At 43.6% G+C, this 23542-nt stretch overlaps 1 protein-coding gene across 3 annotated transcripts in view; it reads left to right on the top strand.

Annotated features, from left to right (window-relative positions):
• The window catches only part of gfra4a (GDNF family receptor alpha 4a), a 116640-nt gene that overhangs the window by 5873 nt on the left and 87225 nt on the right, over window positions 1–23542 (top strand). Inside the window, exon 1 of one of the 3 annotated variants that reach the window (XM_046413085.1) lies at window positions 334–1029. The exons of the other annotated variants lie outside the window; for them this stretch is intronic. Coding sequence (XP_046269041.1) covers window positions 972–1029 — 58 coding nt within the window. The 5' untranslated portion in view covers window positions 334–971. Of the gene's footprint in view, window positions 1–333; window positions 1030–23542 lie in introns of those variants that run through there. 3 annotated transcript variants of the gene reach the window in all.

Genomic DNA, 23542 nt, shown 5'->3' with positions numbered 1-23542 from the left:
ATGAATACATTTGACAGCAGGTAGCTTCAAACAGCACCACGCTGGCTGCAAGATGGTCTCCTGGTTTTTACCATCAAGAGGCAGAGACACCGTGAGTCAGCCTGGCTCTGTTTCCACTGTCTGCTCGTCCTCTGCTGCTGCTGCTGCTGCTGCTGCTGGACCTCCTAAATATTTTCTCAACTGCCTCCAAATCATTGATTCCCATGCAAGTTGACTCTGGTAGTTTTTCTTCCCCCCCCCCCCTTTCTTTAGTGTGTGTGTGTGTGTGTGTGTGGATAACCTACTTTAGGAGTAGATGTGGATGAAGTGTGGATACGGTCTACCCACCCATACACACTATGCACCATTTTACGCAGGTTTATTGTTTCCATTTTATGGCAGTATGAAATAGGCTATCGATTTAACTTGTCCTATTTCAACTTGGGCCAAGATTGGATTTTTAAACGAGCTGGGCTGGGCATCAGCAGCCGACCCGCCTGGGAGCAGAGGATCACAGGGACTGTGAGACTCGCAGGTCGGAGTGCGCAAAGCAACGCGCCCCTGTGATTCATCCGCAGTTTCCAGACGGTGCGCAGGTGGAGGAGAAGAGGAGAGGAAGAGGAGCCGCTCAGGACGGGCGGATGAGACGGCCAGGGATGTTCAGTACGCCTCACGTTTATTCCTCCTAAGGAACGAACTGCTTTTCCTCCACCCCTCGGTGTTGCCTTGATTTGGAACCAGCGGTTGATTTGGCGCAGCTGTAACCCATTTTTTTCCCTCCATGACAAAAGTTTGACTGTTAAAAAATGATGCTCTGCTCCGCTCCTGCCTTTTCATGCAGTGCTGTGGATTCCGGCGTCAGTGTAAGTGGCCAGTCATCACTTGAGAAATAGCTGATTCTTTCGGTCTTGATTTCGGTGCCAGTTTCAACAAACAGAGGGCTTTTATTCCTCCTCATCATCACTCGCCCGGGATTGCATCCGTTTGAATTAATGTCGCACTCCATTATGGACTTCCTCGGACTGTACTTACTGCAGCTGGCTCTCATCGGTAAGTTGAACGACACTTTGAATGTAATTCAGCGTAGTTGAACTTGTGCAAAACGAATGCGTTGCTCTGCGGATGGGCGCTGCAGCTCGTGTTGGGTCTGTGTTCAGCCTGAGCTTCGCGATCATTAGTGCAAGTGTTCACTAACGAGTCCCTGTCTGCTTGCTTTTGGTCAAAGTTGCATGATGAGATATTTCTTTTTCCTGCGGTGTCAGCCGGTCGTGTTAACGTGCACAGATGGACCACAGGGTCCCGGACGGAGCGGGGATTCTGTCCTTTATTTTAAAAGGACCACACAGAAAGACCGCAAAATATGATCTGAGGGGTGACTGACAGTAATGAAGCTGCGGGACTCGCCGGATTTTCTCCACTGTCAAGATGCTCACATGTCTTTTCTCAGCCTCCTACAATCCTTTTTGTGTTACCCAGCAGGCTACAGTCCCGTTTTCACTGCCCGCACATTGAAATGATGCGAGACTAGATTACGAAATGGGGGGCAGACAGCCTAACGAAACCACCGCCGCCGCCGCCGCCGCTGCTGGTCCCCGGTTTGACTGCGAAAATGCCAATGCAGACGTGTGTGTGTGTGTGTGTTCCAGCCTATGTGGTTAAACGTGTGCACGCGCTCGTGCGGTGTGCACCTGCCTTTGCAGGTGAATTGTGTTGTCTGTATGTGCGTGCTGGAGGAGGAGGAGCGGAGTTGTCGCGTGTGTACGTGTGCGCGTGCATCTGTGCGTGTGTTTTGCGCGTAAGAGGCATAAAAGTGCCCAAACAAAGTGGTGTGCGGGATCAAATCAAACGCTGGCTTCATGGGCGACGACCACCCACACCGCGCGCGCGCACACACGTAAACACACACGCGGGTTTTCTCTTCCTGAGTCTATCACTCATGTTACCTGCACACCTCTCATGGTGCCAGCTGGTGCCAGTCATTTCTAATGTCAGCACTGTTTTTTGCTGGTCTAATTTAAAATTCATCTGTGGTACAAACTCTTGACTTTTTTCTTCTGCAAAATTCCCCCACTATGGAGAGAGAGAGAGAAAACTTCCTGCAGAGCAAACGCGGGCTGGAAACAGGACGTGCGGATGGAGGGATTTGTTTTTGCGAGGTTCATAGCGTCAGTGATGACAGCTCGACGTCTCAGACTCCATTTCTCTTTTGCTGCAGCTGTGATTTCAGCCACTCACGAGGCACTCTGAAAGCAGCCTTGCATGCTGGGAGAACACTGGAAATTTTGGGGCTCCCAGACAAGATGTTCCATCACCTTGAACCCTGAACACACACACACACACACACATCTGCAGCATCTGTCCCGTCCACCACGGTTCCCCCAAAGAGAATTATGCGACCGTGTCCCCCGTCTTCTCTTACTCTTCGCGTCACATGTGAAAACGTGTGTCACCACACTGTGCTGTCACTGAAGACATGAGCCAGGTGGGTAAGTGAAGGCAGGGTGAGAGGAGGAGGCGGTGGGGGGGCAGTCAGTCTTGGCCTTTTCTCTGCAGATATTCCCACCTTGTCAAATAGATGTGTCAAAATGGCAGAGACTCTCTCACCCAGGGCCTCACGATGCCGTCCATCAGCCACACAGTGAGGCAGACGCAGAGCGAAGGGGGGATCAAAGGAACTGCAGCAGCTTTAGCCTGAAGGTTAGAGAGGGGAAGAGGAAGGTGGTTGGTTTGAATCCACGGGGGGGGGGGGATCAAAGTGGGAGGAGCAAATGCATCTTAAAGTGCTGTCAGAAACGTAGGGATTTGAGTGCACCTGACTGATTCTTGGGTGGAGGAAGCGCTAAGTACAAATGAAAAGTTAGGAATTTGTTACTAAATCTGAGTTGCCGAGATGTGAGGCGCAGGCACGAGACAGGACGTATACCAAATCAGTCCATGTAAGACTCGTGATTTATTATTGTATGTTTGGCCTTTAGTGTAAATATTTGTGGCTGTGTATTGCTTTAAGTGTTATTTTTATTTTTGTGATGCGCTTTCTGTCGTGTCTAATTCGCCATGTAAAGTAGTGTAGCCCCACTTGAATTTTAAGTGAACATCAAACACCATAAAAAAAACCTTGCTTTGATTAATGGGTTGCATTTTGTTATTATGTCCAATTAAAAGCACTCAAATGTGTGAGAAGTCATATTTATGACTGAAATTGGAGTTTTCATGGAGCAGTTGAAGGCGGCACCCATCAAAGTGTCCTTGAGGACACTTAACATTGGGAGAAATTTGTGTGTGCAGACTGGCTTTGTTATACTTTTGAGGACTTGACATCCTACCTTCCTGTGTGTGTGTGGACCTTTCAGTTTAAAAGGACCTATTTGCTGTTGTGTGCTTGCATGCAGCTATCTGCAGGTGAAAAGATGCTTCTCTAAAACTTGCCAGGCCCAACAAGGCTTTAAAAGAGCCTGCGGTGTCTGAAGCTGCAGTAATATTCATCTTTCTGATGAAGTGAGCTGTAGTCAATAGATGTATCCAAGGTTACTGTGTTGTTGTTAACATGTTGTTGTATGTAAACTTAAAAAAATAATAATAATAATAAAAAAAGGGGGAAAACAAGTCTCTATTTACTTCAGATTTAAATTAGCATATTTGCTGCTCAGTCTTGTGATGCTTCAGTGATTATCTGCCCGCATGGCTCTGAACATTTTGCAATCATTACTGTAATTAGTTGACTGGGTTCATCTGCATATTATTCATTTTTAAGAGGTAGGCAGTAAATGAGCACAGCCTACATCGCCATTTGTGACCTGGCTGGACGGTTTGTACTGTTTTACATATGGTGAATACTGTTACATACACAACAGTAATTGGCTGGCAAGAAGTAATAATCATAAACATGAACGGCTCAGTACTTGAAGGTGGTATGTATATCTTTCCCAGCGTGAGTTAGTGGTGATTGGTTCCTTGTAGGGGAAGCAGTCGCGGATGGAAAGTGTGAACAATTTGAGGATGCATTAAGCTGCGGGGGTCCCTTCACAAACGCAAACCGGTGTGGCTTTAGATCAGATTCATCAGGGTGGGGGAGCAAGTTTCATGTCCTGTAAAGAGGCCCAGCAGGCTGAAAAGGGCATCCACTGCTGATTTTATATCAGCCTGTTGTGGGAAAACAGCTCATTATGTGCAATCTGTCTCAAAATGGAGGCTGTCATCAGTAACATTCAGTGGGGGGATAAAAGAAGAGGATGATCACATTGCAGATTCTACAACTGAATAATCACTTATTGAATTGTGAGAAGGAGCGTTCAGGGAGGAAACGTTTCAGTTTGAATGTGAAATTATTGGATGTGATCAGCTTTACCTCAAGAGTCATCCCTTACATTTAAAGTTTGCCTTTTCACATGAGAAATTTACATTTTGACATGTGAATTACGTACATTAACGCGCGGCTGGCTTTTTTCAAACAGCATGTGAAAATAAAGTAACATCGCATGTGAACTGGTCATTTTCACAAGTGATTGACTATTTTCACATGTTAATGTAAATTTCCAAAAAAAAATTATATTGTCATATGATTGTTATTCATCTGTTTATACCCCATCAGTTATTTTATACATAGCTAATCATGATTTGGCTGCTGATAACGTTTTTCAAATCGCTGATTGGAACTAAAGAGCCATTTTGATTTCATTCTTGAGGGCTCGAGAGCAAAGTTACCCAAAAGTAATTACAGTGTTGAGACTAAAGCGCTGAGAGTAAGCTGACTGCTGATTACCATTCCTCACTTAGTAATTATTTACTGATTAATTTTCCCGTCCAGTTGAATGGATTTTTTAAGTAGTCTTTGGCTTCATCATTCACTTCAGTAGAATGATCTCATCTTTAGAAGAAAGGTATAGTTTTGGATGCTCTTAACACCGCATGTGTTGTCATTTTTTTACTTAGTTTGTCCACGTTTTCCTTGACTTATTTTTGAATGTGAATGCCGGATGGTTGGTCTGGACCGAAGACTCTGAGCTTGACTCTGATGGTGGTGGACCAACACTGTTCATGGTAGGGATTCACCCCAGTCCTCGTGCCAGTGCTGCCCTCAGTTTTAAGTGGATCAGGTCGCACGCTGACTGAACTTTACAGTGAATGTGTTCTTAAACCAAAATAATAAGCTAAAATAGGCTAAAACTAGTAAAGCTAGCAGTTGTTTTATGTGGTCTTTTTCTGTTAATATGAATCCACACAGTAATTTCAGTCTGCATCGGTGGGAGAGTATTAATTATTATGTCTTTACAGTACAGTAAAAGTCCAGAGTGTGGCGGGGGAGATGTAATCACATGCATTTCAGATTTTCGCAGGACAGATAGTGCAGCGCAGAGTGACAGACACTCTACAGATCATATGATGAATATTTCGCTCCACACAAACAGCTTCTTAATTAACAATCCCGCACACGCAGAAAGGCCTCCCGTGTATCCAAACCAAACTCCTTCTGTCGCTCTCAGCAGTTATTCAGCCTCATCACTGTGCTTTGTATGAGAATGAATAATTTGCTCCTTGCATGTTTGGTAACCTTGAATTGTGACAGATAATATTATGGGTTTTTTGCAAGTATACGCTTTATGCATTTATTCTGACAAATCTGAAGCCCACCCCCACCCCCCAACGACACATGTATAATTCATACTCCTCTCTCACCATGCAGGGTTGCACAGATTCTTGATTTCTCTTATAGTGGATACTTCTCTGTGCCTTCAAGTTCGTCTGACAGAGAGAAGCGGGAGAATAGTGTTAGAGAATTACAGGAGCAAACATAGCAGGAAGAGGAGGAGGACGATGTGAATGTGAATAAGCTGTGTGTGACAGCGAGAGGGGGGATTTATTTTTCCATGATGCCGGAGCTGTCGTTGGGCATCTAACAGAGAAGGAGATAGGAATCCTCTGTAGAGCGCCTCACCAGAGCTGAGTTGCTCTTTAGATCCCCGGTGTTCGGAGTTCGGAGCCTCATATTTAGTGTGCTGCCCCTTCAGATTTCATTTTCGCTTCCCTGATTGTTATTTATGCAGCACTTGTTGCGCCATGTCCCAAAAGTACGGATCGTAGAGATGGCTCACTCCGTCGTCTACGCGGGCTTTTTCGCATTTTCAGATATCATTTTTGACGTTCGATCCATCTTGTCTGATTGATTTATTGATTTAATTTGTCAACTGTCTCCTCTCTGAGATAACTCTTTGGCAGCAAACAGTTTTTAGAAACATCGCCTTCCTGACTGTTGTGACTCAACAAAAGAGCTGAAACAAAGTCAGAAAGCTGCGGGTGCGTTTCAGTGGTGACTAGCTGACTTTTATAGGCGATTGTTCTTTGCTGCCTTGCTGACTTTCTCACTTCTCTGTGCTATCTCAGCCAGGGTAACACTGTATGTATAAAGAACAGATGGAAGCAATTACAGGCCATCGGGAGCAGAGAAAAGAGCAAAATGGAGGCTCTAAGATGGAGATAAACATTCCCTGAAATAGAGGAAATCAAACTGTAGTACTGACGCTGGTAGGGCGGATTTTGTGGGGAGAAACCAAAGTGACAGTGCTCCTTATTATGTTAAAACCCTGTCATTTCCACTGGCTTTTGTTGAAGGATGATTATGCCACAGAGACAATTACCCTGCCCTTGCTGTGCTGAAAGGATATGGCATTTACTGCCACTGTATTCCAAAGCCAGACGTTTAACTTTGTAATGAAAAGGCAGCAAAATGGCCCAGGCTGATTGTGAGAAAGCCTAAAAGGCTGCAATTAATCAGAAGAAAAAGTTTTGTGAGTGGGGGGGGGGGGAAGGTAGCATAGGGTTGTCTTGGCAGAGAGAGTGACAAGTGGTAATGAAACAAGCTAGCAAGGCTTCAAGGCCCTTCATCAAGTGCTCACAGAACTTAAAGCCTGTAAGTGTGTCTGTCAGTGTGGCTTTAAGTATCAGGAACTTTCAGTGCCTCATTGTGACTGGTGCAAGCCATTATGCAGTCACATACAATAAAGGCCCTTATTACTACACCATTTTATCGAGAGAGGCACAGGGGGTGACAATCACATTCTCATCTCTCATAGATGAAACTGACGTGAAATCTTTGCTGATAATCAGAACGCCTCGGCTTCCATTTGCATGATCCCATGCATTAGTCATATGCGCGCGCACACACACACACACACACACACACACACACGCACACACACACACACACACACAGCTGCACGCTCATATTCCAGCCAAATTTCTTGCGCTTATAGAGAAACGTTTGTAAATCTCTCAGGACTTGGCTGCCTGTTGCTAGGAGATATGCCCTCAGATGTATGGAGAGGTACATTTTCTACCCATCTTACAAGGTGTGTTCCAGTTACATAATGCATGCTAATTTTAAGTTTACATACAAGAAATCAACACGCTTTACTTTTTTGCACTATCAGGACAAAATGCGAAGGCAAAAAAGGGTTATTTTTCTGTTCTGTTGTGGCGATGTTTCACCACCCCACATAATGAGTATTTTGCAGCTGTGAGCGTCTCCTTCACTCCTTTTATGTTTCTGTGTTGCATTGTAGGACAATAGTGTACATCAACAGCACACTCAAAAAATAATCTTTTTTTCCCTCCCGTACGCTGACTGTAGTGAGTCTATACTGTACTTAATTGTCTGACTTTTCCGGTGAAGGCACTCTGCTGCTTGGCGTGGGTTGGAATTGGGACACACATGTAGCTGTCATGTTGGCCGTCTTTATTTGGGTCATCTCATGACCAACGGGAAATCTGCTCTGAAGACCACTTTTCTACTGGCCTGAATGCTTGAACAGTGGGTATCAGGTTTTTTTGGTGACAGAGGGGAGTTTATGATGGAGAATGAATCAGTTTTATCTGTTTCTAGCGAGTTGGTGCATCTGCTAAAGCTGGTCACCTTAAACATGTCTAGTAAGCCCCGTTTTACTTGCTTTGCTGGCATGGAGGACATGAATTCATAATGACGCAAGCTTTCCTCGGCTTCTTCACTGCAGACTTTGACGAGACAGAACCACTCATCAACTCAAAATGTCTGATGACACCTGCACCTTAATCCACTGTGAGCAGATATTTTTGCTTGGGCTCAGAATCACCTCATAAAACAGGTTAAAACATGTTTTACTGTGCACCAGACACATTGTTATTGGAGCTGTTGGGTTTTCCTTGAGGGTTATAAACGTGTTCAAAATATCATTTTTTTAAACAAACTCTAGCTTTTCTCTGAGTTTCTGTTTATTTTATTGAAAAATGTTTCATTGACCCAAAGATCATCACTTCAAAAGCCAGAAATATAAAAAAGGATGATTACATGAGAGACACAAACTGGGGCCAAGGCTTATCCATCTCTGTCTGCCACAGCTCATATTTAGGTTAGGTCATATTAAAGTAGTAGCTCCTCCACTTGCCTTCTTACTTTTCCCTGAGAAGTCTGAGCAAATGAGAGCAGACCAGCAGGAGGCGAGGAGGAAGCAAAGATCTCGTCCGGAGCAGGAGCAGAATCAAGATGACATCTTGCAGCTTCTTCTGCAGGGACCCCGGGATCTGGGGAGCTAATTGGTTTCTAATCAGAGCTGCAGTTTCTGCTGTGCCTTTCCGCTCAGCCTGTTGAGATAGAAATAGAGGAAAAGTGTGAAATCGGGACTCAGGAATCAGGTTCAGTGCCAGGCTGTCAACTGACTAAGCCAACGGGAGGTGGAGGAGGAGGATGGGGATGTGCAGAACGGGCCAAATCACAGCACGCCATCCACCCAGCCTGTCTCAGATTTGTGCCAGATAACATTTATGAGGGCTAATGAAAGAGTGTGCGGCTCAACACTCTTACATGGTTTCCACTCTGTAGTCTGGTGTGGGCCGTGCAGCAGATTTTATCTTTTTGTCTTGCATGTTCCACGTCATCACCCAAGCAAACGGGAAAAACATGCAGAAGGGAAAGGAAGCATCCAAAACTGGAAGGTGTTCAAGATTTCATAAAGATGCATGAGGCAAAAAAAAACTGTTTATTGGCAGTAATGAGAGGGCAGTTTGTGTCTTGTCTCGTTTCCCAGAATATTTATCACACAAAGTCTGATTTAACCACTATGCTACAGTAATGTCATTTTTTGGTATTAATATTACATTAAACAAGTACCATATGTTCTTCAGTACCAGTTTGTATTTTTCTGTGATCTTGTGTCTACTGAACCAAACGACAGCATCGTGCTCAAAACAGCCTTTCACGGATGTTTCAGCACATTTTAAACCATACGGAAGGAGATGCTACAAACAAAACGTCCCATTCCTCCCCACATTGTTAGGTTGCTGGTAGTGATATTTACAAACATCTGTGGGGGGAGAAAATCATCAACTTCGCATGAGTTGTGGCAGAAATCATTCATTTAGCAAAGTTAAAATTCTGTTGCTCACACTGCTAATGGCAGCTTGATACTCACCAGTTTAAATCAACTCACTTTTGGGTTGTAGTTAAGTTAAGTGTGGGGTGCGGCTTCATCATTTGGGATTCAGCTCGTTGAATCATAGTGGTGATTCATGCTAAGTGTCGCGGAGAGTTTTTAAAGCCGTTTGTCAGTCAGACGGGTGAAAAAGTTCTCACAACGTTAATGCATTTATAACTATTAGTAATGACATAAACCTATTATAACTTAATGGGAAGAATTCTGTTCTGTTCTGTGCTGAAGCATTGATGCTATCAATATAAGACAATGTGAAAACCAAGTTAGAAAATGGGGGAAATGCGCCTTTTAACTCTGGCACTTTGGTTATCTTTTGGACGTTGCCAACAAAGAGCACGGTGATGATCACCATGTTCAGCTTTTAGCAACAGAAGTGATGGTAGCCTCGTTCCAGACATATAAATCAACCCCACATCTGATTTGTTTAGTGTTCATTAATCAGTGGGCTGCACCGGCTGCAGAAACAGTTGATTTTGTTGGCAGGATTAATACCTAAATAAGATTCACTCTCTTGTTAGCTTAGGTTTGGTTTGCGTCAATTCTTGAAGAGAAAAATATCCAGTTCTGTCAGGGCTAAATGCTCCACTTTGTCCACTGGCTCGTCTTTGTCTTTCTGTTGCTTGGTGCTGGGCAGGTGCTGTTTGTGACAGCCATTTTTCTGCAAAACTGGACCCTGGGAGGGCTGCAGATTTGGTGAATTCTTTGTGGGTTCTTCAATACAAGGGGTCTATTTTAGCCCACTTTTCTCCTGCTGCTTTGCATAACCTTCCCTTAACTTTTAAAGAATAAAGATTTCGGTGAGTGTGTTATGACAAGGCAGAGACACAAACTGAATCAGCTGAGTGGCAGGAGGGCAACAAACTTACAACCTCAAGCCTAAAGAAAAAGCACATTGGAGCTTTAATAATTAGCGAGAAGAAAAACCTGACGACAGCAGTAAGGGAAATGGGTGAGAGCAGGTTTAATATTAATTTTATCGTGCTAGATGGGTGTTTTAAAGCTATCAATACATTTATGTCCTGCAGGCCTTGGGATGGAGTCCATGTGAATATCGTGCACAGCTTTTTTCGGGTCTCCAGTTAAGCTCAGAATAAGACGGGGCAACCCCTTCCTATCGCTGCTCAGTGGATCATCTCCCTTTAGCTAAGCTGATAAATCCTGCCTTCAAGCTCTTTTTTTTCCCGGCACATCTAAATACAGTTTTTTTTTAGATTTATTTCAAAGGGGATTTTAGTGATTGACATACTGCTCACAATGTAATATCGAATTAGTCGCTTTTCTTTCCTATTTCATCTGGTACACGTTTGCATTTCGCTGGTGGGATCACAGATTTGTGTCTTGTGGACACAGGAATGGACACAAGTTTGACTTTTGTTGTTTGTTTGCGACTTTCTAACGTAAGGTTTTGTGTTCACCGTGCGGTCAACCAGCCTGCTGTTTTCTGTATGATCCATGTACTATACATGTACAAGGATTAAATAAAACTTCAAAACTGAGCGATTAAATCGATGAAACCCGATCTCCTTGTTCTGAACACCTTGCGTGCTTATTATTTTAAAAAGGGGACTGAAGCTTGAAGATTAGTCGACTCAATAAAACCAAGGTAAGGAAGCTTAGTGACACGAGAATGAATGTAAATAGGATTCAGCAGCAATGAAAGGTACAAAGTGGTCTAATTAAATCCCTCTCGATGCGAATTCAATTTCCCCAGGCCTCATGGCATCCTGTCAGTGACAAAGAGAGCTGCCTCTCTTTGTCTTCACTCTGAGTAAATTCCAATTAGTTAGTGGGTGTATGTTGGTGTGCCAGTCAATCACAGTGAAAGTCTGTGTTTTAAAGATGATGACAGTGGCAATATATTGACTCCAGCCCTTCTGTTAACAGAGGTATTGATTTTTCTTTATATGCTCATTGAATAGGTCTACCGGTTCATTTAGAAGCTGGCCACTTGAAACCACAGAGTGCTCATTCCTCGGAGGGTTACTCAAAAATATTGATAACGCTCACGCAGATCTTTGTACCGTAGCAGCTTCTCCAGCCAATTAACACTGGCATCCACTGCTAAACTGATTTTCATCTCTTTTGAAAATTGAAAATATTTCCCCCTGGTGTTATCCATTACAGATCATTGTGGCATTGCAGCCTGCCAAGCCGTTTTCTTTTTTAGTAGCACTTGTAAGCGGCGTGGAGATGACAAAAGGGAGAAACAACAAAAGCAAATACTGGTGTGGAGGAGGACAGTCAACTCCTACACCTGGCTTAATCCGATTGGGCCTTTGGAATTGAAGTAAAAGAAAGACAGACCGCAGTAATACACCATCGCCACCTCGAACCACAAAAGGACACACACACACACACTTGGATATTTTCTTCAAATCGAGTTACTGATGCCTGTTGCGATGGCGATTGTCGGCGCGGCCCTCATCATCGCCTTCAGAGAGGCTCATTTATTTTGAGAAGACTGTTTTTTTTAAAGATTTTTTTTCTTAAAGACACGCTCCCTCATGTGGAACAGTGAATATAAGATATAAACCCCGTCTGCCTGGTGACTTTGGGCCGTGGCGAGATCAAACGAAGAAGGAACTGAGAGATGAGGAGAAGAGAGGAGAGGAAGAAAACCAAAGAAAGAGTGAGGGAAAATATTGCAAGTCTTTTCTAGAGGACCACTGCCTCGCATTCATCCCCTCGGTGGCTGCACGACTTATCTTCAGGTTTAATTTGCTGCTTTTAACTCTGTCCTTCCCCCCCCTCCGTCTGATCCTTGATCCTCGGCCTCCATGGCTCCAGGCCTTGCTACTGAAGAGTTACCCGACCCACTGCCATTGATTTAAGGTCACTCACCATCACACCGGTGACCTTTCGCAGATTTCAATTATTTGATAATCCACCGCATCATCTATCCTCCAGATGGTCAGGTATTAAATTTTCACCAGCACTGGAGTAGCAACATGAAACACAGCTTTTGGGGTTTTCTTGGCTTCAAACACTATCAAAGCTCTGGAGCTTTTATGAGGCTTTTTTTTCCTGCTCCTTAATAGGGCTGCTGTCATGGAGATGAAGGATTATGAGTACATAGCCTCTAAGGTCACAGCCACTTGACTTACTCAGTTACTGCTTGATGGTATCTGAGTGAGGTAATGGACACGGTTTTCCTAAAAGACAGGAGAGGAAGCGAAGTAGAGCTGGGATGGCACTGCAGCAGATTGGCTATCATTGCTTCATCCTGCGAGGCGGCAGATAAAGTGAAAGAGCCCGTCCCCCCCTCCGGCCTGTCGGCTGCTGTGACCTCTTGTCTGATCAGCAACCTGAACAAACCCAGGGTTACACACCTTGGAACAAGACGCCATCCGATCTTGATAACCACTAGATTGGATGAAAGCCATTGAGCCACAGAAGAATGCTCCTCAGTGTACTCTGGCCTTCGTGGGGTTCATGAGGTTTCAGCCCACATCAATATCGTTTAAGGACTTACACAGTGTACCAGCACTACACTGTTCTGTGGGCTGTGTTGTAGTACACTCCTGAGCGAAGGGGGGTTAAGAGCCCAAAATGCATTATGAGACTGGCCTCAGACAGCAAGCCAAGAACCTGCCAGGGCCAGAGCCATGATGGATGATGAGGCGCAGCAAAGGTTTTTATTGAGGCTGTAGCGTGGCTTGTCGTGACAACCAGAATGAATGAGATCCTTGGCATCTGTGGGCACTGTCACCCTCCGGTCCCATTTTTATTATTACGTATTCACGCACAGCAATAATGTTGGTTCAATTTCTTCCACTATCAATTTGCAAACTTGGCTCTTAAACTGTGAGTTATGCAACACTTGGACCGAAAAAAAAAGATGGCAATCCACACGACTATGCTGCGGATATTTACTACCTTCCTTGGCTCCCTGGAGGACTCTTACACTTGAGGATGGAAGGAAGCATATGGAAATATGTGAACACACATCTTGACTCTTGCAGTTCTCCACTGTACTCTTGATTAGCAAACTGATAAATCCGTCCTCCCACTGTTCACAGTTTGATGATATTTGCATCTTGTGATTAGGGCTTTTGCAGTCATTCAGTCATTGTGATGTCTGTGTCTCTGTTTAAGGTGATAGTCTTGCAGGATTTGATCATTGCGTGGCAGAAAATAATACCTTTATTGTGTGGTTTGAGTTTGTATTCAAGCTGTGCCCACTGTTATGTGAGTGTGTGGATGCAGATATGTTTACCTCATGTTTTAATCAGCTTTTCCTGCCTTCTTGTGGTAATTGTTTTCTTAAAGGTGCAGAAAGCGTCATCATACTGTTGTGATAACAATGTTTTCTATCCAGAAAACATGAAGGTGAACGATTCAGTTAAGTCGTTCTGGTGACTCCAGTGTTTCTACTGTTTCATGACTTAAACTCAGTTATTCTCTAACATCCTTTTTCCTTTTCTGACCGTGTGGGGCAGTTGAAACAATTGTGAACACAGCATTGACACATCATCTTTCTGGCTGTTATGATGAACTGCATTTACACATTCAGCAGATGCAGAGGAACATTATCGTTCATTTGGAGTCGTGTTTCTGTCCACCTGGCACCTGTCCACCTTGGGGTCTCCGGGGGGAAATATTTGTCTCCTTAGCTGCTGAAGACTCCACTGTGTTCACCTGCTAGCTGCTAACTGTGTCAGTGTGCTGTCTGCTCCTGTGCAGGGAGTGTACAATGGTTTCGTAGAGGTTTTTTCTCGGAGCTGTGGCTCAAATCGATGCTGAGAGCGATGAGGGTGAACCAGATCAGTAAAGTTGGGATTGGACGGCTAAATAATGAGCTGAAACAAAAGCTCTTTAAAGCCGAGGGGAGATGTAGATTCAGCTGGTAATTCTCTTTGACTCCTATCCTCATTGTCAATTGATACATGGTCATCATAAAATATATTTTAGCCCTGTTAAAGAAATGAATCAGCTCAACAACTTAGTAATACTCCATTAGTAGTAAAAGTCCTGTATTTAAAAGTTTACATCAAGTACAGAGGTATGATTAGCAAAGTGTACTTAGAAATATCAAAAGTAGAAGTAGTTGGCCCCATGTTAGCACTATGGTACGCAACAGTACATTAAGGAAATATCAATGCATCATTGCAAAAGCAGCATAGTACAGTGTAGTTTTAATTTGTTGAGGTTCAGATAGTTTTGATTGTATTTTCACTTTCCAAAGTGTGGTTTAGCCCCTCCGAAGGGTCACGAGAGAAATCCGAGAGGCTGTGAGATGATAAATGGAGATGCAAAGAAGAAAAAAACAAAGTACTGTTACACACATTTGTATTGATTTTATTTTTCTTTTTTTTCTATTGGGTGCTTAAACCTCTGTGGCCCCACACTGTTGAGGGGAAATGTGCTGGTTAGAGCGAGGATGATGTATTTTATGATTATCATTATGTGTTTTTAATGTAATGTTTTCCTTTAAAAAGTAACTAACTGCAGCTGTCAAAAAATACAAAATACAAATTTCCCTTTAAAGATGTAGGTATAAATGTATCATAATGAAGTGATCTCGACTGTCTGTGGGCTCACGGCGGCTGACTCTGCCCGTGTTAACTGTCCAGTCCGGTTCAGTGATGACAACAGTCCACGTACACTGAGATTATGTTCTTTTCTGGCCCAGAATCGAATTGAGGCACAGGCTTTTTTTTCACCAAAGAAAACTAATTTTTAGCAGAAAACAAATTTTGACAGACGGCAGGAAACAGCTGCTTGACTCAAACAGCAAATGGAAACGCTTTCATCCACTCTGAATCAGTTACATTTCCTGCCAGTCTGTGATAGCAAAATCCCTGAACGTATTTAGATGGACTGTCTGATGTAATTCACCGTTGTGGTTTCTGTGTCCGTGTGTGTCCGTGCACGTGTGGCGAGTACAGGTAGACGTGCACGGATGAAAAATTTTCTTGCTCGTGTCTGACATTTATGTTTTTGAAGGCCTTGACCCAGTCATCCGACTCAGTGAGCCCCGCTGCCCTACTGCTACGTATCCTGAACCGGACTGCCGAAATTTGAGCTCTCTGCCTGCTAAATCCTCCGACCAGAGTCATGTCACACTGATCCCCGGCCCGGTCATTAGGGCCCATTGAGATTGGCTAGCATGTTCAGCTACGCTTGACTGGATGATTCCCATTTATCCTCGACCCTCCCTCCCTCGCCGCGCTCTTCTGAGACAGGAGCTGCCAGGTTCATCTGTTTGCCTGTCTCCTGACTTGTTAGAAGCCCCTGTCAGCCTCGTTACTGAGACTGCTGATCCGTGGCCATAAACCTGTGCAAAGGTGGAGAGGTATTAACAAACCAGGGCTTTACACAGCTGTCCGACAAGTGGCTGAAAGCCCAACATCCCCCTCAAACTGTGGATGCATTCATTACTGAGGCCGTTAGCAAAAGCTCAGTTGTTATCAGAGTAGATCAGCGAATCAGCATTTCCTCCCTGTTTGTTTTTATCCGCCTTTTGAATTTTAAAAGCTGACTTCCAGGCAGGTGCTCAGTATGTTTCATTTGGAATATTGGATTGTATCTGAATCATTTTGTGTAATGACCCTAAAGTAATGGTCTATGTCGACGTTGCTCAGTAAAAGCAATGAACTGGTACTGTGTCTGAGTCCTGTAATCTCCCACTGTCCTCTAGTACCGCTTTATTGCATCCAGGTCTGCTGGCTTTAATATCCTGGTTTGTTAAATCAGTACATTTCACTGCTGGCTACGCTGATTTGTTTTCCAGCAGTTGCTGTAATTACCCCTCATGGAATCAGTTTTGTCCGTGATGTTTACCAGACAAAACGCTGAAAAAAATCTACCAGAGGAGATGATGTACAGTATCCGACCCACTGGGAAATCTTTGCAAGATCAACACCGTTAATTAATAATGGAGGATTCCCATTTGACATGAATGCAAGGCCAGTGCATGTTGCTCAACACGTGTGTCTTTTCATTTAATGAGCCTGAAAAATAAGGAAAACATGATTATTCCTCAAAAGTATTCAATATGTTGCTCATATTTATTCATGAGCTTCTCTCTATATCTCGTTTTGTTTGTTGTCTCTTTGATAAACGCTACTGGACACATCTTCATAACAAACCATGCGTGTGATTCAGTTGCCTCTGCCCACTGCACACTTCATCAAATAGATGCCACCTGTAGCTGGCAGCAGTTTTGTCCGTCTCTTTGCTTAGTGGCTTTCATTAACATCCAGTGATGTTTGCGAACACAGCGGCGGCTTTCTGTGTTTATTACCTCTTGTGTCGTGAAATGGAAAGCACATCCTTCGTTGACACACGGTCTGAAAATAGACGGCGTAAAAACTCCTGTCATAAGTCAAGTGATACAGCGACAAAAGCTGTATCACTTGTTTTGCTGGGTGTGTTGTGCGGGCAACTATGAAGAATGCATGAGATCTAAAAAAATAAAAATAAAAAAGCATAAAGCCGTGTAAGTGCCACACTGTGTTGCTTGTCTCCGGGGCCCTTGTAATATCCCTGCTGGCCCTCCTTCTTAATGCTCTGCGAAAAGACAGAAATAGAAGACGGGGGACCCTCAGAGGGAGAGTTCATCGTCGGAGACGCAGGGATGAAATGAGAGAGTTGACTGTGAGAGGGATTAAAAGGTTACGCTGGGGGTGAACGAGAGACAGAGCAGCCGTGAGATGAAGAAAGAGAGAGTTAAGAGAACGTAGACAAGATTAATTAACTTATTTCCAACAACAGATCCTATTAAAGTGGCTGTCAGCACCGTTGAACAACTCACTGGCTTGCAGCAGCTGATCTCTGCTTTTAGTCTCATTGTGATTTGTATTCAGGATATATAAACATGTGCACATACAGAGGGCTGCGCAGCGCACGCATGCATGCCCTCCCGTGTTTGCTTTTCAGGTTTTCTTTGATTGTTGCAGCAGCGGTCAGATATCTGTTGCTATGCTATTATAGAGAGCGGCAGATAGCAAAATGGCAGGTGGGTCTGTAAACACAGCATCTGAGCGATTCCAAGCAGCAGGCATTTCTCCAGGTCTGTAATGCCAAAGAGCGATGGAGCCGGAGAGGAGGTGGAGGGAGTGGGTGTGTGGGGTGGGAGGCCGGCTGCCGGGAGACGGCGATGAAAGATTGATCAAGGAGGCCGATGCCTTTTCAAGGTAAGATCTCAGTTCTGAGGCAGGGAGGGAGGGACCTCATCCTAACCTTCTCACCTCGACACTCATTTCTCCCCCCCCCCCCCCCACTATGCTGGTGCTCTGCGAAGGAGAAAGATCTCAGAAAGGAGAGTGAAGCTGAGCTGAGGCAGCAGGAAGTCTCAGATTAGGCCAGTGAACTGTCTGTTTGCTTTCCCTGGTGGACAGTACTGAAGCTCGGATGCTTTCCCGCAGCAGTTTTTCAAGCATTTTGCTCTCCGCAGAATATTTTAGTGAGTGGTTATCCCCCTTTCCTCGTTTTTCTCCCATTTCCTCCCGTGGCCCCACTGAGGCTTTTTAAACATTTGTAGAACTCTATTATGTCTGTCAGCATCATCAAACACAACGACAATAACGCCTCTGGCTGTTAAGCTTCACCTTCTATGATATTTACAGCAGAACCATTTGATCTTTAATATCTTTCTTTGTTCCCCCCCCCAGTGTGGCTGCTCGGTTATAACCACGCGAGGTTTGATCCTGCATATGACAAAGCCTTTCTGACACTTTAAAAGGCATCGCCCAACCGTTCGACTCTCATACGCATTATGAACAGCGAGCAGGGTAGTGAGCATTAAGTGCTAATTTCACATAACCGATTCCCCCTCTCAGTTCCATTTAGCAGAATTCAAAGACCTTAATTGGAGCTCTGTGCCATCCTCCCCGTTGTTTTCCATTAAAACCTCTATGGAGGGGAAAAAAATGTCTGGTTCAAAAATTCTGAAAGCAGGAGCTCGACGGGTTAGAGAAGCAGGTTTGTGATTGTAGGTTTGCAGGTTGGACTCCATGGCCATCTCTGAAGGTGGAGTTAAGAACTTAAGAACTTCCATTCAGGGCTGACAAGGTGCCTTTAATCAAAGGCCTTAAAGGAAAATTAGCCTTCAGATGCTGTGGAAAATCATCTCCGATGTTCAGGGGATTCCAGGAATTTCATTCTGACAAATAACGTGTTCAAATTTGCAGCACTTTTTAATTTTTCTCAACCTTCCTCAGTAAACAGTTCTGGACTTGTTGCTTCCAGCTGTTGGTTCAGTGTGTAGTTAGAGAGTGATAATGATGACAAAGCCATTACAATCAAAAACAACAAGTTTCTCCAGCTGACAAGCACTACTAAAAGTTACACCAAAAGAAGAAGACTTGATTAATCACTCGAGGCGGAACACAATAGTTTTTTCACTCAGAGAGAAACCAGGAAGTGAACTGTCCACACTCCATACTGACCGGTCTTGAACCATTGCAACCTATCGTCGTTCTGGGTTATTGAGCCTTCTGACCATCAAGGAATCAATCCCCACAATCACTTGCTTGAGATTTTCTTCTTGTGTGAGTGTTAAATAAAAGCCTCAAACTGCGATCCCTTACAGACTCCCTGATTTATATCTGACTTCAGCTGCAGTCAGTCAGTCAGCTGCTTCATTCATACTTCATAATCGTTGGCTCTTTGTCCAGCTCTTTGACCACCTACTGACTGCTTACAATCACTTTCAATCACAAACCCAACCTCCTCCCTGTCCTGTTTCTGATATTGTTGATTTAACAAAGATTCAGCATTCATGTATGAGTTCAATAGTTAGTTCTGCAGAAGAATCCTCGTTGCTGCTTGCATTCTTTGAGGACAGAAGCTTTTCTGTAAAAAGTCATTTCCTTGACGTGAGTATCTCTGAACTCCTGGTAAGTGTGCTTGTCAGCACTTAACCACATTTTTATGCTAATGAGACAATAAAAGGAACCAAGCAACAAATGGACACAGACGTGCAACACGCGTTGCCTGTGGCGCGTTCATAACGTGGGTCTCGTTGTGTTCATGGGGATCAAATTTTCAGTTTTTCATTTTCCTTTGCACAAATTAAGCTAGCAGCTTAGATGGAGATGGGAATGTTTGTAGTTCCTGTGAATGGCACAAACCAAATAGCCTCTGCCACAAAACTTCAAAAACCTTTTTAACTGCTTCTCAAGATGCAACACTGCTTTAAATAATTCAGTGTTTTTCCATTTTTTGAATCTTTGCAGGTCTTATTATTTGCTCCTCATTGAAAAGGTCGTAATGGCGAACTGCTTGCCTTGTGAAATCACCTCTTGTGTACATTTACTGAGGCTCACTGATACGGGAAATTGCTCAGCATCAACAAAATCTGAGCACTCATAATTTAAATGCAAAAAAGATTTCTCTCTGTACAGCTGCTGTACATACAGTATGTGCTATGTGTACAATAGGTTATTTTAATGCTTATTTCATGCTACATGTGCTTTGTCACACACGATGATATTTGAACACCACAATGAGGGTGTAAAGTTCATTCCAGCAAGCAAACATGCATGTGGACATAAGGTACATAAACACACACGTTGGTAGTAACACACGTCTTAGACCCACACACACTTAGTAGACACATGTATGTGTGGCACAAATCATAGATACAGAAATACACAAAGAATCAAACAGACTCACTTGTAAGTGGCTGCCAAAAGGAGGAACAGTGGCATCAAAATGACTTTTCAGTTACGCCCTGCAGAAACGTCACGCATGCTGCATTCATGTTCCAGACTGCGTAGGACATCTGCCATTGTGTGTAATGTTCACTGCTGGGCCAGAACTGCAGATTTCGTGTTTTTCTTTTTACCACATGAATGAAAAGTTTGCAGTCAGTTTCATTTGTGAAGTTTCCTTTGTCCTTTCATTCCAAAAAGGAGTACAATGCATGTTTTCTGTCTGACACTGTGACCTCGTGTGTTTATATTATAATTTCCCCCAAGTGAAGAAAAGTCAAACAGGTGCAGCCTTGGCAATTATCATTGCCTCCCTAGACTGCCATAGTGTACATAGTGCTGTATCTGTTGGAGCTGTGAAATCCATTCATCGCCGTAGTTAAAAGTCACATAGACGCTCAGCTGTCAAAAAGAAAACAAGCATTTCTGTTCCTGCGGAAAACCATTTTAATGAGGGGAGGTTTTATGTGGAGGAAAAGCTGAAACTGCCGTCGTGGTTGCAGCTATGAGCGGGGATGTTGAGGGGTGAACCCACCTAAATTCAGTTTACTCATGTTTTGATTTGAGTTATACAGCTACTGCAGATGCTATCAAAGGAGAAGATCATATTTATTTTGAGGCAGTAAGCACAAGATGTCATTACATCCTCACTGAATAGATCTAATGCCCCCATTCTGATTAATCAAAGTCAGCATGAATCAGTCTGCTTCCTTGTTTTGGCTGATTCGTATCTTTCTTTCATTGTTTTGCAAGTATAATTTAATAATTTGTGCAAACAGAGAATACGCTCATAAATTAACAAAGCATGTTCTTGAATTAGAGCCATCAGCAAGTGTATGATGATAATTTGTTGAATTTACTTGATTGTGTTCATTAAAATGGCCTGACATTTAGCTGAAAGACGGAGATGATTAATTAAACGCTGAACTTTGGCGACTAAAAACTCAAATTTAGAAAACAGGAAATGATTTCACAAGACATTATGCGCTGGCCATCGTGTCATGAAAGGCGTTTGTTGAAGCGAGGAACAACACAACACAAAGCTACTCAGCGCTAAAGGGCTCACACATTATCACAACGCACACATGGCCAGATTTAATACGGATACAATCTGAAAGCATCTCAGAAATATGTTCATCTTTTACCTCCATGTGCTGTGTGTAGTTTGATATGTCACCTTCCCAAGTCAAGATTTTATGATTCTTCCAATGCCTAATTTGACTAAATGAATAAAATGTCATTAAAGTCTGATGTCGACATGAGGAAAAATCTAAATGAAGCCCATTAATCTGCTCATTCATATACTCCATTTTAGGAGCTGCTTGTCTTGTGACAGACTCACCCTTTGTAGTCGACACTACCTGACTGTGCACAGTACAGTTGAAATTCCAGTACAGAAAGTGTCAAAACAAAAAAAAAATCAAAAAAGGAGTGAGTCTGGCTTTCACAAGCTGGCCGCAATCTGTCATAACAGAGCCAGGCTCCGCAGCTTCACAGACAAGAGTGTGCTCGTCAGATGGTGGTGAGCAGAGTCATCGAAAAGACAAGCAACAGAGCGAGGGAGGAAGGTGTTGTGGCAGGGTGGAAACTCCAAAGCACCTCTGGATCTGAGAGCCTGCGAGTGGTGGAGGAAATATCTTGATCCTTAAATGAAAGCAATATGGAGTCTGTGAAGATTCTCAGTTATCCAAGTCATGGTACATTTAAACGTTTATCCCAAGGTAACTGGACTTACTTGAGGTTTTCAGGGATGTTTTGCCTCTTGGATGAGGAACATTGAGGAACATGAAAAGTGTAGTACTTGAGTAAAAGTACTTTGTCATATTCTAACACTAATTTCATTACCTCTCCAATCTAAATGACAAGCTACTTTTGTGTAAACAGCTGAAAATAACTCTGATAGCCCTTTCACACTGGACAAAAAACCCCCCACCAACCCAACATGTGGCCTTCATCTTCAGTGGGAAAGGAAACAATCGGCATCCATTCCTGAGTCTAATGATTCTTCAGTGTTCACAGGTCTTCATTAACTCTAGCTCTGATCAGCAGTGATAAAACAACACGCTGGGTGATTATGCTAATTCTTACCCCTTTTTCGGCTTAGTGCTATGGCAAACATCTAAATTCTGGTAACTGGATCCTAAATACTTTTACCCTGTTTCCACTCAAGCCACTGTTGAACATTGTTCAGTTTGAAAGAGACTCCATCCGTCCATCCATCCGTCCATTTTCTTCTGCTTGTGTGGGTTCAGGTTGTAGTGGCAATAGGTGCTGTGTGCTCCCTATCAGGGCGTTCTGGGTCTACCCCAGGGTCTCCTCCCAGCTGGATGTGCCCAGAAAACTTTGAAATGGAGGCTGAAGATATAAAAAAGTAGGAACCATAGCTTTACTGGCCGTCATGCTGCTTTCTGCTGCCCCGTTTTCTGGTGTCAGACCTGGTGGTAGGCCTAGGTGGGTGGTAGGTGCTCATTTTGCTGTAACTACAGGCATGTGTCTTAGTGTCATCTGTGTGCTCAGCAAACCTCTAGTGCCTCTTGTAGAAGTTCTTCGTCCTGTCGCTGTCTCGGTGTCTCTGCTCGTCATCTGTCCATTCATCTCTGGGTTTAAAGTTATGGTATTAAATGTGAAACGACAGAGTATAGACTGTGCTTATGTCCTGTTAGGGTTTTATTCACCCTCGGTATCTCCTCTGTCTTCTATCAGAGCTTTCAGCTTGTCTGAGGTTACACAGAGTGTACTCATCCTCCTATCTCAGTCCCTGAGGTTGTAGCCTATGAGCCGTCCCTCTTGCCGTCTCTCTTGCTGCCTCCTTGTCTCTCTTCCCCCCGTGAAGTTACATTATCTCGCTCTTCCCCCGTTCTGCCTCAAACTGTGATACTAATCATCTTTTCCTCCCTCTGGATACGTATGTACAGGATGTTGACCCTCTCTGGACAGAAGTCAGTCACCCAATATGTGCTGTCCATTAGTTTGCAGCAGAACTGATGCTGAGCAACATGAACTCCAGCACTAAAAATATGAAGCCAAATTACAGAAGTGCCAAAAACATCCACTTGAGGCTGGTTCCAAAGGGAAGTCCGTCCCCATAGACCCCCACAACAGAATGTCCAACTTTAGAAAAACATATTTATGGCCTGGTCTTTATAGCTAGTTTTCCCATTCATGACAACAGTACAGGAGGCGAGTTTTTGTATAACCCACTCATTTACATTTTATTGAGACTTAAAAATGTGATGATAAATTTATAGGAAACAAAATGTTTTCATTCAAAGTGATGCCCTCTGAAATACTAGACTTTTTCTTTCTCTCGGGTTCCAGCTGTAACTTTTGCTTTGACCTCTCTGTCCATCTATTTTCATTCCACTGTCTTCCTCCTGCCTTTTCACCCCATCTCTCCTTCTGTCCCCTCACAGTGATGATATTATTTACAGTAGTTTAAGTCCATAT

The sequence above is a fragment of the Scatophagus argus genome, chromosome 15 (genome assembly GCF_020382885.2).
Source record: "Scatophagus argus isolate fScaArg1 chromosome 15, fScaArg1.pri, whole genome shotgun sequence".
Classification (NCBI taxonomy): domain Eukaryota; kingdom Metazoa; phylum Chordata; class Actinopteri; family Scatophagidae; genus Scatophagus; species Scatophagus argus.
Note: the sequence above shows the minus strand (reverse complement) of the source record. Positions and strands in the feature narration are given on the sequence as shown.